We start from the raw sequence: 14,926 nt of genomic DNA on the forward strand, positions 1-14,926 counted from the left end.
GGTGGGTGACAGGGTGACGTCATCGCCGCCGACCAGCCCCGCCGCCAGCATCTCCACAAAGCTGCACTGCGGGCTCCGGAAATGGGGCTGGGGGCGGGCGAAGACCCTCCCTCCGCAGGAGAGCCCACCCAGGCTCCTCCTCCTTCTCCTCCTCCGATCACCGGCATTGTGTGACTTTAAAACGTAAATGCTCCGCGGTGGGGAGGCCTGGGGTCCTGGAGGAGGGCCCTGTGGACCACCTAGACAGCCGAGTCCTGGGCATAGTGGGCTGGGTCCTCCTGCCAGGAAGTAGGAAACGGGTTTCCTGGCCCCGAGGGTGGGAGTGGGGAGTGGGTGGCGCTGGGACATAAGGTGGGTGCAGTTGGCTACTCCTGAGAGAGGCAGGAGTTCACTGAGGCCTGGCTCCCCACCCGGAGACCCTGGCCCAGCCTCTAGGATGCTTTCACTCCAGACAGGGCTAGGGAGAAGGACGCTAGGCAACCACCCTGCTCGGCCACCAGCTGCAATCTGCACCAGGGGAGCCCTGACCAAGAGCTCACCCCAGACCAACGGGGACCAGGTGTGCACAAGAGGCAGGAGGCAGCCCCCTACAAGGTGGACAAGGGAAACCGGAACTGCAGTAGCTGCCATCAAAGAATATCTAAATGGGACACCCATCACATGGCCCCCAGGGACCATCACCACCTCTCCTGCTGGGACCGCCATGCCAGCTGTCGGCAGAAAGGCAGCCAGGTCCCCAAGAGGTGGCTTCCGGTTGGCTCAGGAATCTCCAAGTCAGCTCCTGGGCCTTCACACCAAGAGTGATGGGTTTCATCTCTCTGCAGGAAGGTCTCTGGTGGACCACTGACTGTAAGGTTGGCAGCCCGGTAGAAAGGCCTGATCACCTACTTCAATCAGCCACTGAAAGTCCTATCAAGTTCTACTCCGGCACGCATGGAGTCACCATGAAAAGGTTCAGGAGGCTTGGGAGCACGCCTGGCTCCCAGGGAACCAGGGCACCAAACAACAGGTGCAGAGTGGGATGAAAACAGACCCCCCCGAAAGAAGCTCGAGACCCGTCTACATTTCTCACCTATGCCGTGGGTCGGAGTCGGAGGGGCACACAGCAGCCCTGTGCACGGCAGAGAGACGCACTGCCTGGTCGTCCCATGCCAGTCTTTCCTGGGTGTGAACCTGCTGGTGGCAGCCGCCGTGCCCATTCCTCTCATCAAAGTCGGCTTCTTTTTCTCTAACCCTCCACCACGCAGGGCATCTTCCTCCAAGGACAGGCCCCTCCTCATAGCATGTCCGGAGGCTCCACCTCTAAGAAGCTTGAAGCGTATCTGAATTGTGGCCAAAAGGGATATAAGAGGATGAAGTGGGGGGCGAGGGGAGAGAAACTGCTCAGAGCCTTGCAAGGTCTTCCTGCAAACGTGGCCAGCGACATTTGGATGGGCACCGTTGGGATGCCTGTCTCAGAATGTCGGGGTCTTTCCGAGGCTTAATGGCCTGCTGTTTTTCTGCCCCCAGCCTATTTCAGATCCGTGTTAAACAGTCAAAATGCCAGCATTGCTTCCTGGGGCGCAGCACAGTGAGATGTCCAGGAAACAGTGAGGTTCCGTGTTTTGTATTGATAGAAAGAGAGCAGCCACCCTGTGGGGAAGGGAATTGGGGGGCGGAGGATGGGAGATGAGGCTTGTGCTCCGAAGCATGGTGCAGGGCAGGGGAAGTGTCACTCGCTGTCAGCACTGGGTGTCATTTGGTGGCAGGAGTCTGCAGCCTGTTCACCCTCGTCATCCACGCTACCAAATGTTTTGTCTGGCAAAATGACACCTCTCAGACCCCACTGTGTGTGGGGCGGGTGGAGTGGGTGTCAAAGAACTCCGCCACGCAGAGCTGAGAAACTTGTAAACATGGATGCCCTCTGCTGCTGACTGAAAGACTGCCGGTTCGAACCCATCCAGGGCTCTATGGGGAACAGACCCGATGACCTGCACCCACAGAGATTACAGCCTAGAAAACCCTAGGGCAGCGCTTCTCAACCTTCCTCACGCCTCCACCCTTTAATATAGTTCCTCATGTTGTGGGGACCCCCCCAGCCATAAAATAATTTTTGTTGCTACTTTATAACTTCATTTTGCTACTGTTATGAATCGGACAACCCCTGTGTAAGGGTCGTTCGACCCCCAAAGGGGTTGTGACCCACAGGTTGAGAACCGCTGCCCCATGGGACAGTTCCCACTCTGTTGACTCCGTGGGACCTAACAACAAAAACAACAACACAGTGGAGTTGTGACGGTTCTGCAGGGCAGTGATCCCTTCCTCGGCATCTAGGCCAGGGCCTGTACCGAACTTCAAAAACGCTCAGACTCCCTGCCATGAAGTCAAGGCTGACTCATCGAGACCCTATAGGACAGGGCAGAACTGCCCCCTCCCCAGGGGGGATGTTTCTGAGATTGTAATTCTTTCTTCTTCTTCTTTTTGCATAAGACAACTTTATATCAACAAGTAATTTTATATCAAGAAGGCAGCCTGGCCCAATTTAAGTCCATGGGCCTGTGGCCAGCCGGGGGGCCGCTTCAGACTCCGTAGCTGTGAAGCGGATGCAGGAAAATCCCAGGCCGGTCAGTGCAGTCACGTGGATCCAATGAGACTGAAGCCCTTTAGGAGAGTAGAAAGCCTCATCCTTCTCCCGCAGAGGGATGGATGGCCTCAAACTGCTGACCCTGACACTTAGCAGCCTGACACTGAACCACTACGCCGCCAAGGCTTGGTACTAGGAAAGCACACAGCGGGGCGGGTGGGGGAGAGAGAGGAACACAAGGAAAACGCATCTGCTAAGTGTCTGGCTGCTCTTGTCACCCTGTGGGCACAGCCATACACCCAAAGGAAGGAGCACGGAGTCAGAAGGGTCTCAGTGGTGCTGAGCTTGGTTTGAGTGGGTGGTAGGCAACCTGCCACGCGCAAAGCCAGAGGCTGGAGCTCAAATCCCGACTTTCCCCTTGTTAGCTACGCGGCTTTGACCCCACGGAGCCTGTGCCCTGGGCTGGCTGAGGGGAGAAGGCGGCTAGGTAGCGAGGGGGCTGAAGCGATCCCCACAAACAGGGCCTCTCGTGGACATTGCTCTGCCTCCCTTCTTAATAGGAACAACGTTCTCCCCTGAGCACAGGGGAAATAAGAGGGCCTTCAGGTAAGCAGGGGAGCCCTGGTGGCATAGTGGTTACGCGTTGGGCTGTTACCCACTAGCCTCTCCTGGGGAGAAAGAGGTGACCCTATAGTCTCCCAGAGAGTTACAGTCTCACAGTCCTATAGGACCGTCCTTTAGGCTTGCTGTCGGTCAGCATTGACTGGATAGTGGTGAGTCTGGTTTGGGTGAGTCATGATAAGTAAGGGAGTGCCACCCCCCACCCTCGCCGGAACCCCAGGACACCCCTGACCGTAGAAGGCGGGTAGATCAGCACCACGTGGAGGGCCCAGTGGTGAAGTGCTCAAGCTAACAGTAGAACAGTTCAAGGGTTCATACCCACCCGCCGCTCCCTGCGAGAAAGACTTGGCACTCTGCCTCGGTAAAGATCACGGCGTGGCAGGCCTGTGGGGCAGTCCGACTCTGTCCCCCAAGGTGGCTGTGAGTCAGCATCCACTCGAAGGCAGTGAGCTTTAAAGTAAGGGCTTTGGTTTAGACTCCAAATAAAGTCACAAAACGGTGATACCGTGATACCGAGGTTCTTGGGACCGGGCCATCTCAGAGCTGTAAGTAGAGCTTTGTTCCCGAGAACCAGGGAACAAATAAAACTCAGTTTGGGGCCATCAACGTCAATGAAGCTAACTTCTTATGGAAGGCCTCCTAGACTCCCTGGAGCCCTCCTGACCGGTAAACGTCATACACAACTCTAACCACAGTTGGTCACAGAGGCATTCAGCTCGAGAAGGTGTGCAGCCAACAAGAACCATCCGAAGAAGTGGCTGGAGGAAACAGGGGCTTATGGGTAAACGCAGCCCTGGGCAGAGCCCAGGAATGAAAACTCAGAAAAGGAAACTCATTGCCACGGAATCATAGAACTGCCCCTGTGGGTTTCCAAGACGGCAACTCTTTCTGGGAACCGAAAGCCTCACCTTGCTCCCTCTGAGCGGCTGGTGGTTTCAAACTGCTGACCTTGTGGTTAGGAGAAAGCCTCATCATTCTCCCTCTGAGCAGCTGGTGGTTTTGAACTGCTGACCTTGCAGTTAGCAGCCCAACGCATAAGTAGCCACTATGCTACCAGGGATCCTGGATGCACAACAATTGGTCTCTGTTCACTTGGAGCAAGAGAGAACAGAGGAGCGTCAGGGAGAGGAGGAGGAGAGGGAATGTCCTCCAGGAACAACGGCCTCCTTTGCAGGAGCCCAGAGGAACTGGATGGTGCCCGGCTACTGTGACTGAACATTGAGATCAACGAAGGGGAAAATGCAGAAGAGAATTTCAAGTCCTCATGGTCCCCAGACCTCTGGCACCATGGCAACTGTGGTGCCAACTCTGCAGGCTCACGGGGGCCCCGAGAGGCTGAGCCACAGCGAAGAAAGGCGGGTGATTTAAAGCGCCTCTCACGTAGGAGAAGACAAAGGTGAGTGACTCACCTGTGACTCGGTTGCCACAGCATCGATCCTCTGCAAACAGCCAGCAAGGGCCCCTGAACTGCTAGCCCGACAAGCAGGACAGACCCCAGAGACACCCATGCCCAGAGCACTGCAGAAGCAAATGCCTGTAGAGAGGGGGACCCAGGAAGCAAATGCCTGTAGAGAGGGGAACCCAGGCCAAGACCGGCTTCCTCCAGCCACCAACCTGAGCCGCCACCCCCAGGGCCCCACAGGGAGTAACTGGACAAAACCAGGGGGACCGACCCTTGAGGCGGCCAACTTGACACAGGACCAGGACCCTGAGCGTGGTATCAATGCCCACCGGCAACACCCTCCTCCTGTGGAGGCCCCCACATCCAGCCCCTGCCAGCACAACACGGTGCTGTGCCTGGTGTCCTCTGAACATCCAGGGACCGGCCCAGGCCTGCCCACGGTCCTTCCTGAAGTTCTGCACTCTGGGAAAGGGTTCTGTTTCAGGCATCTCCGGGGCCTGTGGCAGTGCCTAGATGTAAGTGTGAAGTCCCCTGTGCAGTGTGGAGCCAAGGCAGCAGACTGGCATCAGGGGTGGCATGGTGCGGGCCTTCTCGCCCTAGGCCTCACTGGGCTGGGGGCTCCTTCCCGGGTTTTGGAAAGCTCCAAAAGTCACCCACTTACTGCCTTCAGGAAAGTGTCCCCAGTCTACAGCCAGGCTGCCTGTGCCCTATGCTGCATCCACATCCAAGGACCCAGCAACATTCTGGCTCCCCAGCTTCTCCCAGCCTCGGTTCAGTTCCTCCCTGCACCCCGCCCAGAGTCCCCTGCCTTGCTCTCAACTGCCAGTGTGTTCAATGTCCTGGTACCTTGTCCATCCCTCAGAGAATCCCCCTATCCATTCCAACCTGGGCACAAGAAACGAATGGGGTGTCCTGGGTCAGGGAGCTGCGCTGTCTCGGGTCGCAATCACAGCTCGCTCAGCCACCTTACTTTGCAGGGAGTCACGGAACGAGTCTGGGTCCGGTTAAGTGACTCCTGATGGTGTGTTTGGTTTGTAGTCTCTTCTGTCCATCCACTGAGTTCCTCTGGGCCCAGAATGCAGTCTTTCTAGGTGAGGCAGTATCCGGCATAAAGGGTCTTTCAAGAAAAACAGAAACAGACTCCCCAGCTGCCCCAGCCGACTGCCTCCCCAGCAAGGCTGGAGCGGGGAGACTGGCGTGGGAAGCAGGCTGAGGGCTGCAGAACTGCCATCTGCAGAGGGCAAGGGCTCCCCACCATTGTCCCTAAGGAGACCATTCCGGGTTGGGGAGCTCAGACCCTCCTGGTCCACCCTGCCTAGCAAGCAGAGCCAGGGGCTCCTCGTGGCTGCCCCCGGCTTCCAGGAGGCTTGCTCACCTAGAAGAACCAGTGGTGTGCTCACAAGAAGCTGTCCCAGGAGGTGACAGAGAGCCTGACTAGGGGCTGCCGATGGTGCGTGAGGCGGGGGAACAAGTACCAAGGGCCCAGAACTGCTGACTCAAGGCTCAGGGAAGGAGATGCCTGAAATAGCACCCCACACAGCTATTGATAGCTTCTCGCCTGCGCACAGGGTGAGTGATCACGTGTCTGTGCATGTGTGTACATGTATGTGCATCCCTGCACACGTGTAGACGAGCCCTAAGCGTACTCCGCTCTTTCCGCGCAGCCCCAGTGGCTCTGCGCCTGGTCCCTCTGCACCTTCCAGGCAGTGCTGGAAGCAGTTCGCTGGCAGGTCTGGGGTCATTTTTGCTAAATGCTCGGCTCTTTGGAACTGACCTCTGCCCTCAGAAGACAGCCTTCCCTGCTTCCCCTGGCTCCCTAAGAAGATGAGGGTGAGCCTCTTGGGCACAGGCAGTAGCAGGGGGTCCACAGCTCCGGGGAGCCGGAGGACCAATCATAAAAAGCTTGACACAAACTAAATGCATGACTGGCTTTGCTTTTCTTCTTCTTCATGCCTCGTTAGTCTATTAACCCAGAGAGAGGTGAAAGGGCATTTTATGCGAGCATCACCATTGTATAGGGCCCTGGTGGCATAGTGGTTGCACGGTGGATGGAAATCCGCAGGGTCGGCAGTTTGAAACCACCAGCAGCTCTGCAGGAGGAAGACTGGGCTTTCTCCTCCCAGTCGTGACAGCCTTGGAACCCGCAGGGGTCATGATGAGTCAGCACAGACTCGACGGCATAAGTTTGGGGTTTTTTTAAAAAGAAAATCTTATCCCCACTGTGGGTGACTGTCCAGGAACACGGACACACACTGGGTGACATCTTTTTAAAAAAACAACAACAATGGTGCTGAGGTAGTTAGTTTATTGTGCCAACCTGGCCGATAAACACATGTGGGATTAATTGAAGGGCGGAGGGACAAATGGCTCAGTAAGCCTCGCCTTTCTAGTTCTGGGGTCTATTGCTATCTGACGGTCGGACCAGGGTGCAGCTGCCTTAGCCAGTTCCCTGCTTCAGCTGGCAAGGCTCACTTCCTGCAAGACATCCCCAAGGAGAAACCACATGGACCTACCCTGATGCAGCCCTGGGTGCTGGAGCAGCCGTGTGGAGACCCCTGCCAGTGCTGAGATGCTTACACGCTCACTGACTCTGCTTTCCTCCTGCAGTCGGCATCATTGTGTCTATATAGTGAGATGGAGGAGGACTTTGTGGGCTGGTGTTCGACATATGGGTTAATGTTGGACTTGTGGGCTTGGGCAGCACTGGGCTGGGATGTTTTCTTGGTGTGCACTTCACCTTCATATAAAACTCTCTCTTATACATGAGTTTCTGTGGATTTGTTTCTCTAAAGCACCCAGACGAACACAGGCGCCATTGAGTTGATGCCAACTCACGGCAACCCCATAGGCGGCAACCCCATAGGCCGGGTAGAGCCGTCCCTGTGCGTTTCTGAGACTGCGGCTCTTTACAGGAGGAGACAGCCTCCTCTTTCTCCGGAGGACCAGCTGGTGTTTTCGAACTCCCTTCCTGATGCGTAACCACTCACCACCAGGCCTCCTTTGGGCGACACCCCCGCATCGTAAAAACCCACTGCTGTTGAGTCTCATCCAACTCACGGGACTCCGTGTGCGTCAGGGCAGACCTGTGCCCCCGAGGGTTCTCCAGGGCTGTCTCTTGAGCAGTAGAATGCCAACCCTTTCTTCTGATATGCCTCAGGGTCACCTCTAACCCTTCACGGAACCCTTTTGTGACCCGTGGGGACAGCGCGCGAACGCCCACCAACCTCTTCAGTCTCAGGTGTCTTGGGAAGCAGCTAGCCCACTTGCAGGACCTGCTGCTCCCTGGGGGACCTGCAGACCCACCGCATGACGCCGAAGAAGCAGACCTTCCCCCACCAATCCCACCGCCAGACTCCACGCGGGACATACAAGGGGAGGGGGCTTCACAATGTCCATGGGGAACTGGAATGACATTTTTCCGTGAACTTTCTGAAGCGCCCCTGCCCCAGTTGGGATCCCCACATAACTGGATCATTAAAATCCAGATTACTTGGGACTTTTTTCTTTCTTTTTTTTAACTTGCTTTCAGCATGCCTTCCATTTACCCAAGACACACGGTTGTCAACAAAGCAGTTGGAGCCTAAAAGAATTTGGTCAGGAGGAGGCCTGCCCGGGCCTCCTGCTCCTGTCTCTTCTTGAAGCTCAAGTGCAGCCCAGCCCTCCCACAGCCGGCTCAGCTCAGCTTCTTACACAGCCCACACATCTGTGTCGTGACCGGGTCACCGAGTCCCCAAGGCCCGGCCCAGCGTCCGGCGTGTGGGCGGCCCTCTGCAAGCACGTGGACACCGGATGGATGAACAGACACGTACTTACAATGCAGGGGCAGCAATCCAAGCGGTTCCCGTGGAGGCCGGAGCTTGATTCTGCCGCTGCCGGGGGCTGTCAAGCCAATTCCCAGTCGAACAGCCCTGGTGGGCTTCCTAAGCTATCAGCTGCCAAGAGGTTGTCAGTTTGAACCCACCAAGCTTCTGCAGGACAACCATGTGGCGATCTGCTTATGTAGAGATGTGCTGAAGACGATGGATGCATGGATTGTTATAAGAGCTGTAAGAGCCGCCAGTAAAACGATTTATAAAAGAAAAAGATGCACAGCCTTGGATATCTCATGGGCAGTTGGGCTCAGTCCCACGGGGCCACTAGGAGTGGGAAATGACTGGGTGGCCCGGGGCTTTGGTTTTGCCTACACTATTCACAGGAGAGAGAAGCAGCTCTTTCCTGCTGCGGAACCAGAGCCTGACCTCGGCCGTCCTCCCGCCCCTCTAAGACCTCTACCCACTGCCATTGAGTCGATGCCGACCCACAGGGACCCTACAGGACAGGGTAGAACTGCCCCTGTGAGGTTCCCAGACTGCAACTCTTTACGGGAGTAGAAGCCCAGTCTTTCTCCCAACAGGGCTCAGGAATAGCATTGTATAGGAAATCCCTGAATCCCACTTAACAAGGAAAGTGTTGCGCACGTGTGTGAGAGGGAGAGAGACTCCCCACCTGACTATTGTTGTCGAGGTAAAATCTAACTCTACTGCCCACTTTTTAAAAAATCCACCATCAGGCAAGAGGAAGTTAAAAGGAAACCGAGGAAAGATCTAAGAAGCAAAGCTATGGATAGAGGAACAAACAGGTGTGCACTCATGTAAATATATTAATTACTAAAAATAGAGGTATTGGCCTAGGTACATATACTTATAAGGCAGCACACTGAGGTCGTGGATGTATTTTGGGCCTCTGTTCAAACACTCCCTCAATGCACGAACTTTGTTCTTAACAACCTGGCATTCTGTGATGCTCACCCTCCCAGCAAGATCCTGAAGACAAAATGGGTGCATAGGCCAATGAGGTAAAGAAAGCTGATGGTGCCCGGCAATCAAAAGATAAAGATAAAGTATCTGGGGTCCTAAAGGCTTGCAGTTAAACAAGCGGCCACCAGAAGCAACAAGCCCACATGGAAGAAGCACACCAGCGTATGCAATCATGAGGTGTTGACAGAATCAGGTTAACAGGCACAAGAAGACCCAAAACAAACAAAAGAACATTGTTGAGAATGAGGGGTGTCGGAGCAGAGACCCCCCAAAACTCATCTGTAGGCAACAGAACATGCCCTCACAGAAGGGGCGAGTCAACCAGGGTTCAGTACAGCACCCGTGAAACACACAATATTCCTCTGGTTCGTTGAGGCGTCCTCACCCCCCACCATCATGACCCCAGTCCTGCCTTTCAGTTCTGGCTAGACCAGAGCATGTGCACAGGTACAGGTAAGAGCTCACGACACACAGGATCCAGGTCAGATAAACCCTCGGGAACAGAAATGAGAGTAGCGATCCCAGGAGGGGAGGGATAGGTGGGGGGAGGAAAGAACGAAGGGGGAACTGCTCACAATGATCGACCCCTAACCCTGCCCCACCCCCAGGGGGATGAACAATAGAAACGTGGATGAAGGGAGACAGCAGTCGGTGTAAGATATGAAAACAATACTAATCTATAATTGATCATGAGGGGTCATGGGGCTGGGAAGGGTGGTTGGGAGGGAAAAGGAGAAACGGATCCCAAGGGCTCAAATGGAAAGTAAATGTTTAGAAAATGATGATGGCAACATATGTACAGATGTGCTTGATACAATTGATGTATGCACTGTAAGAGCCCCCAATAAAATGATTTTATAAATAACCCCAAAATTCACCATCCTGGGCAGATGACTCTTTGAAGCTGGTTGCCCCACCCACCCTGGGCCCCTGCCCCATCTCTCCCTAAATGCCAGACTGTCTCATTGAGCACTTTTGTGTCAGAGAGCGTCCTGCCTCAGTGTCTCAGGTTGACAACAGGGCTGAAAGCCAGGAGTAATCGCGTGGCACGGCGGCGTAAGGACTACCTACGACGGGTTTGCAATGCAGGTGGATGGATCAGTGGCCAGGCCAAAAAACACAAACAAAGCAGGAACTTCCCAAAGGCCTCTGCAAACCCTAAGGGTGAGACCCCGATCACCTGTCACTTCCTGCTCCTGGCAGTCACTGGCTCACCCAAGTGGGCGGGGAGCTGCTCCACAATGCCTCTCCCCCTCCCAGGCCCTGCCTCCTCTCAGGCTCATCTCTCTTCATCTGTCACCCTCCTTGGGGACAGTCTGTGAGCAAGGCTGATCCTGGCACCCTCCCTCCCGGCCTCCAGCTGGTGCACAGGCTGGGAAGCTCTCCCCGATCTCCTCGGGTTACAGCAGGACAGTAACTCAGCCCCGGGTCCTGGGCCCACCTGCCAGAGGGAGTGGATGGGGCTTCTGGGGAAGAAGGGACCCCACCCACTGGACTAGGCACCTCAGCAGCGGACACAGCACCTCCTTGAACGTCCCTCTCACCCACAGCCCCGTATCCTGGTCCTTTCCCATCTAGGGCTGCCCAGAGGGCATCTGAAAGCTAAGACCGCCCGCCCCCCTCCAGCCATCCCCTGACCCCTGCCCTCGCCTGCCCCCCACCTGCCAGCTCCTCCAGCGGAGCTGAAAGCCGCAGGGCTACCCCGCCCTCCCCACCTCCCTCCCAGGAGGCTCTTGGGCAGCCTCTGCCCAGATTCCAAGCAACTACTTCACAAAGGACAGCTGTCCCCCACGGGGAGTGGAAGGCTCACAACAGGGACAGCGCTTGCTCAGGTCATGCCCACTCAGTCCAGGCCCCCACCTCAGCTCCTCTGTGCCACAAGCCCCAGAGGGTCCAACGATCACCGCGGTCAGCCATGGCCGCCATGGAGGGACACTTCCACTGCCAACCCTGGAGGTTCTTACTATCAGAGCCCCATGTCTGTTATCAGTCCCTTCCTGGGCCCCGCCCACAGCAGTGACCCCATGAATGAGAGAGGACCTGTGCTCTACGGGGTGATCACAGCTGATTCTCTGGCAGCTGATCACCAGGCCTTTCTTCGGAGGCACCCAGGGGTGAGTTTGACCTTCCAAACTCTTAGGTCACTGTTGGGCTAACGCCACAGCACAATCCCTTGCTGCCTAATGACCTGCCATCACGGTGCTGGGTGGGGATAGCTGCTGGCCAGGTCCCCAAAGGACCAAGGTGACGGAGGAGGAATGGCCATCCAAGGCATGGCCAGTTCGTGGACGGTCTGTCGCTGGACCAGCTCCCCTCTTCTGGCTGGGCAGGGCTGGGCAGCAGAGAAAAGGCTTCCCTCTACATGGCCTCTCACCTTGCCCGCTAGGTCCCCTCTGTTCTCCCCCAGGCCTGTGGCCTGAGGATGACCAGCAGGCAGGGGGCGGGGGCGCAGAGAGCTCCTGCTGCCGGGGATGTTCTGGCCGGCCCAGGAGAAGGCCGCAATAGGCCTCGGGTCGGCACCGGCACGCACAGAGCTCCGGTTGGAGCAGTACAGCCTTTGTCAGGAGGCCAGGCCTCCTTGAGGCCCAAGGAGGGCAGGACACAGCTGAAACAACACACAGAGAAGGGGTGTCAATGTCCGGAGGGCCGTGTGGCTGGGGTGGGAACCAACGGAGGGTGGACCTCAGGCCCGGTGGAGAAGGACGATGGAATCAGTAAGATACAATTTTTATCTCTGGTTTTTTGTTTTCAATTTTTAAAAATAACTTTGCTTTGAAACCCACCAGGGATTTTTCCCACCGAAGAAGGAAAGATGAGGTTTGTTTGGGTGGCAGGACCCCGGCCGGGGCCTGATAGGAGAAAAGGTGGCCGTGGGGAGGGAGTGGAGCTGGACACTGAGGGTCCCGCTGAGGAGGGGCACTTATGACCGTGGAGCCGCTGCCACCCGGGCCGGCCCGCTGAGCCTGGGGCTGGTGGACACAGGGGATGGGGGAGGGGGATCCTTTGAAGCTGAGCACTGCCCTGTCCTGCCTCAGTGACCCCTCAAAAAACCAACCAAACTCCCTGCATCAACTCGTAGCATCAACCCTGTAGGACAGGGCAGAACTGCCCCCGTGGGCTTCCGAGACTGGACCTCTTTATGGGGGTAGGAAGCCCATCTTCCTCCCTGGATGGGTCAGCTGGTGGCTTCAAACTGCTGACCTGTGAATCACAGTCCAAGGTGTAACCTCAACGCTACCAGGGCTCCTTCAGCGGGGCCCTGGACACCCCTCCACTAAAGTGCCACGCGCCAGTGGACTGCACCATAGCCAAGGCTGGGAGAGTGAGAGCCCACCAAATGCACACTGGCCCCAATTACACACAGGCACCCACCGGCGACTGTCCACGTTGATAACGGGGGAAGAGGCGCAGCAGCACCTGAGTAGAAGAATGCCACATGAATGACGTCAACGCCAGAGTCTACAGAACGGGGACCACAACCCCCACTTCGTAAGCAGGCCGTGTGCAATGACTTCCCCCAAGGAACCTGGTGGGGGGGGTGCTTTGGAGTGGAGAAACCTGCCTGAAAGCAGCTCTCACTAAGTGCTCAGCCCGTGGACACTGTGTCCTGGGTACAAGGTGACGAGAATGGCACCTACATGCCATCCCTGCTGCCCCCAAACCTCAACATCCCTGTGAAACAGGAGGAAACCCTCAGACCAGTCCCAGGGGGGAGACTCTCCACAAAGTATCTGACCCAAGTCCAAGCCAAACCCACTGCCGGCCAGTCGGTTCCGACTCATAGCAACCCCATAAGACAGAGCAGAACTGGCCCCGTGGACGGCACATCTTTACTGAAGCAGACAGCCTCATCTTTTGCCCAAGGGGTGGCTGGTGGGTTCAAACTACTGACCTTTCAGTTAGGTGCCAAGTGCTTTGATCAGCTAGCCACCAGGGCTCTCTCTGATAATGGATCAGGAAGAGTGTCATGTCCATGGAGCCCTGACCAGAGGAGACCAACAGGGGCCCAGCCCCATGACCACCTCACTCTGGTTTCCCCAAAACATCCACTCTCAGCTGCCTTCTTCCTGGTCCCTCCATGGCCTGGGACACTCTAGTTTGGCAGTGGGGTGCATACTGCTCTGTATGACCCTGGTTTCTCACTGCCTACAGGGCTTCAGAGAGCCCTGGAGGTGCTGTGGATTAGGTGTTGGGTTGCCAATCGCAAGGTCAGCGGTTCAAACCCACCAATTGTTCCTTGGGAAAAAGATGAGGTTGTCTGCTCCTGTAAAGATTTACAATCCCAAAGAGCCGTTCTACTCGGTCCAGCGGGTCACAGTGAGTGGGGATCGATTCGATGGCAGTGGGCACAGGGCTGAACTTTCCATCCATGTTTACCCCCCAGCAAGGAGCCCTGGTGGCCTAGTGGTTATACACTGGGCTGCTAACCACAAGGTCTGTGGTTCAAAACCACAAGCTGCCCCTGGGGAGAAAGACGAGGCTTTCTGCTCCCATAGTTAGTTTCAGAAATCCACAAGGGCGGTTCTACCCTGTTCCAGAGGGTCACAATGAGTGGAAATTGACTTGATGGCAGTGAATTTGGTTTTCTGAGTGCCTCCCAGTTAACCGAGGGGGCTGGGGTGGGGGGTGGGGAGCAGGGCACACGGGCCTGCATTCTTGGCCCACCATAGCCGCTCCTGTTTGGGAGGAGGGGGGCCTAAAGGTTAGGTGGCAAGAATAGCACACTGGGGCAGCTGCGTGCTGCGGAAAACACTGTAGCAGTAAAATGATACAGGGCCTCACCCTCACCGTGAACCAGCAGGGCAGAGGAGAATTTTTCCATAAGGCGCCCAAAGCTACGGTTCCCAAAACTTTATCAGAGTGGACTGCCTGCCACATCGTTCTGCCTCAGAGCGGGCTGGCAGGTCCGAACCACGACCTTCAGGTTAACAGTGGATATTTAACCCCTGCACCACCAGGGCCTCTGTGTCTACAAGTGGGCGCTCCAAACACTTACTCACACGGTCTCCGCTGTTGCCTGCACGGTCCATTTCAGATCACCCCCTGCCCCGGGTCTTCACGACCTGCTCTGTGTCACACACACCCGCTCTGCTCGGGCCACCCTGCCTCTCTTGGCTCCCTCTTTCCAGGGACCAGCTGTGACCAACCCTTGTTGAGAAGGTCCAGAGTAGAACTCACCCGAGGCCTTGGGGCCTCGAGCCGGGGTCTGCCCCCAGGGAAGAGCTTGGCACGGTACCTGCTTCTGTCACCGGTGGGTGTGGATGTTTCCAATCCGTCTCCGGCTGGGGTAGAAGCCAAACACCCAAGTTCGGAGTCCGAAGGACGGCGGTCCACACGGGAAGGAGCAGGGGAGGGGCTGGGGACACAATGAGACAATTATTCCAAAGGGAACTGGGTTCATTAAAGGCCCATTCATCAGGCCGGACTCCCCCCAGCCCCACCCCGGGACGGTTTAAAGACACAACACAAGCCGCCCTCATGCCCACACCCGCCCTGCTTCCCTGGCCAGGCCCTTGAACTCCCCGCTTCAGCAGCCTTGAGCAG

The 14,926-nt window shown here is 56.4% G+C and overlaps 1 protein-coding gene across 7 annotated transcripts in view; it reads right to left on the reverse strand.

The window, feature by feature from the left end:
- The window catches only part of TACC2 (transforming acidic coiled-coil containing protein 2), a 187,867-nt gene that overhangs the window by 69,121 nt on the left and 103,820 nt on the right, over window positions 1-14,926 (reverse strand). For all 7 annotated transcript variants that reach the window (XM_045291520.1, XM_045291519.1, XM_045291518.1 and 4 more), the window contains exon 6: window positions 14,619-14,738. In XM_045291520.1, coding sequence (XP_045147455.1) covers window positions 14,619-14,738 — 120 coding nt within the window. The remainder of the gene's footprint in view (window positions 1-14,618; window positions 14,739-14,926) is intronic.

The sequence above is a fragment of the Echinops telfairi genome, unplaced genomic scaffold (assembly GCF_000313985.2).
Source record: "Echinops telfairi isolate 266 unplaced genomic scaffold, ASM31398v2 ScPeMD7_70;HRSCAF=299, whole genome shotgun sequence".
NCBI classification, from domain to species: domain Eukaryota; kingdom Metazoa; phylum Chordata; class Mammalia; order Afrosoricida; family Tenrecidae; genus Echinops; species Echinops telfairi.